The 1,763-nt window shown below is 39.9% G+C and overlaps 1 protein-coding gene across 1 annotated transcript; it reads left to right on the top strand.

Annotated features, from left to right (window-relative positions):
* The first annotated feature begins 420 nt into the window (after window positions 1–420).
* Window positions 421–1,556, top strand: LOC141397449 (uncharacterized). The gene is made up of 2 exons (XM_073973605.1): window positions 421–504; window positions 560–1,556. The coding sequence occupies exons 1-2, from the start codon at window positions 501–503 to the stop codon at window positions 1,408–1,410; spliced, it is 855 nt and encodes a 284-aa protein (XP_073829706.1). The 5' UTR covers window positions 421–500; the 3' UTR covers window positions 1,411–1,556.
* The last annotated feature ends 207 nt before the right edge of the window (window positions 1,557–1,763 follow it).

Genomic DNA, 1,763 nt, shown 5'->3' with positions numbered 1-1,763 from the left:
TGACATATTTTTTAGAAAATTATTTATGCAAAAACTGGAAAGCGCGAAGAGTACTTTAAAACCATTAGGGTCACAAGCAAAAAGTCAGAATTTTAATTTATGCCATTTTCCCTTCTGGATTTTTAATATACTCACCAAGGTCTTTCATCTGCAAAAGGAATTTTCACCCTTAGACCTTGAGCTCCACTTTATTGCGCAGTTTAATTATACCCTTCCCCATAAAATGTCTTGATATTACTTCCATTGTTCGATTCGAATGGGTCTTACTAAACGAGTTGTTGTCTGAAAGCGTATTGCAATAAAATTTCCTCATCAACCCCACTGTGTCATCGCATACGGGAAATATTATCAGGTGTTATCAGTCCAGTCGCATTGAAAACAAAAGTCCCTAAAGATAAGGAAAGTACATTCTTTTGAGCAGCGCCGCTTTGTGGGTTTAGTCATTCTAGTGCAACGCAAGGTAGAGGTTGTATCAAATAAACGAAATAAAAACTGCCAACATGGGTAAGTTAATTTCTACATTGATCTCGAATTCAGGTGATGAATAAACCAATTTCAGATCACAAATGGGTTACTTGTGCTAACGGTGCTGTCCCCTCATTGGGTGTAGTGGCCGGTCATGATTCCGATGGAGACACCATTTATATTGGTCGTGCGGATTATGAAAATGATCGTCTACCAGCTAAGGTAATTCCATCCAAAGGCAAAGCCTATGTCTGCTATGGTGGTAAAGAAATTGAAGTGGACACCTATGAGGTATTAACAGGATTGCGTTATGCATGGGTTGCTGCTGCTAATGGTGACGTGCCTGAAGCTGCTGTTAAAGTGGGAAGAGCTGCTGATGGAGATTTCCTTTATGCGGGTCGAGGTAGCTGGGAAGGTAGTGTGACTGTGGGCAAAGTACATCCGTCACATGGTTGCCTGTACATACCCTATGGTGAAGAGGAGATCAAATTAACGGAATATGAGGTGTTAACACAGCCTGATCAATGGATTTCAGCCACGGCTGATTCCTTCCCCGAAGACGCTCTTGAAGGTGGTCGTGATGCTGATGGTGATACCATATATGTTGGTCGTGTTTTCAAAGATGGGGACCTAATGCCGGCCAAAGTTATTCCCAACAAAGGTGGTGCCTATGTCTGTTGGGGTGGTGAAGAAGAAAAAGTGGACAATTTTCAGGTTCTGGTAGGTGCTGGCTTCATGTGGGTCGCCTGTGAAAATGGTAATATTGTACCTGGTGCCGTGCCCGCTGGTACAACGTGTGATGGAGAGACTCTTTACATTGGCCGTGCCGAACATGCTGGTAGTCTGTGTGTAGGCAAAGTGCATCCATCTCATGGTTGCCTCTATATTCCGTTCGGGGGTGGTGAAGAGAAAATCGACTCATATGAAGTTTTGGTTAGGTTATAAATTTTTCAAAACGCATTTTAACAGTTATTTTGAATAAGATTTTTTGTACGGATTTATTTTGTAGTATTTTTAGAATAGTTATCTCAAATGTTGTTTCAATTTTGTTTCGTTGCAATAGAATTAAAGTGAATTCTCTTATCAACCTATGGCGGCTTATCTATTTACCTGGGAATAGTTATTGGTAATAATCAGTAAGGCTTATCGACTACTATGGCAACACATAGAGGTGGTCAAAATCAATGGAAAATCTTTGAATTACGTGGAGTTATTATAAATATCATTGAATTAAGTGATGAATTTGAAAATGAGGTCTATGGTGGATTTTTTTAATAAGATGGCGTTTTCTATTTAAT

This window comes from Musca autumnalis, unplaced genomic scaffold (assembly GCF_047663935.1).
Source record: "Musca autumnalis isolate F117 unplaced genomic scaffold, ASM4766393v1 scaffold_3, whole genome shotgun sequence".
NCBI lineage: Eukaryota > Metazoa > Arthropoda > Insecta > Diptera > Muscidae > Musca > Musca autumnalis.
Note: the sequence above shows the minus strand (reverse complement) of the source record. Positions and strands in the feature narration are given on the sequence as shown.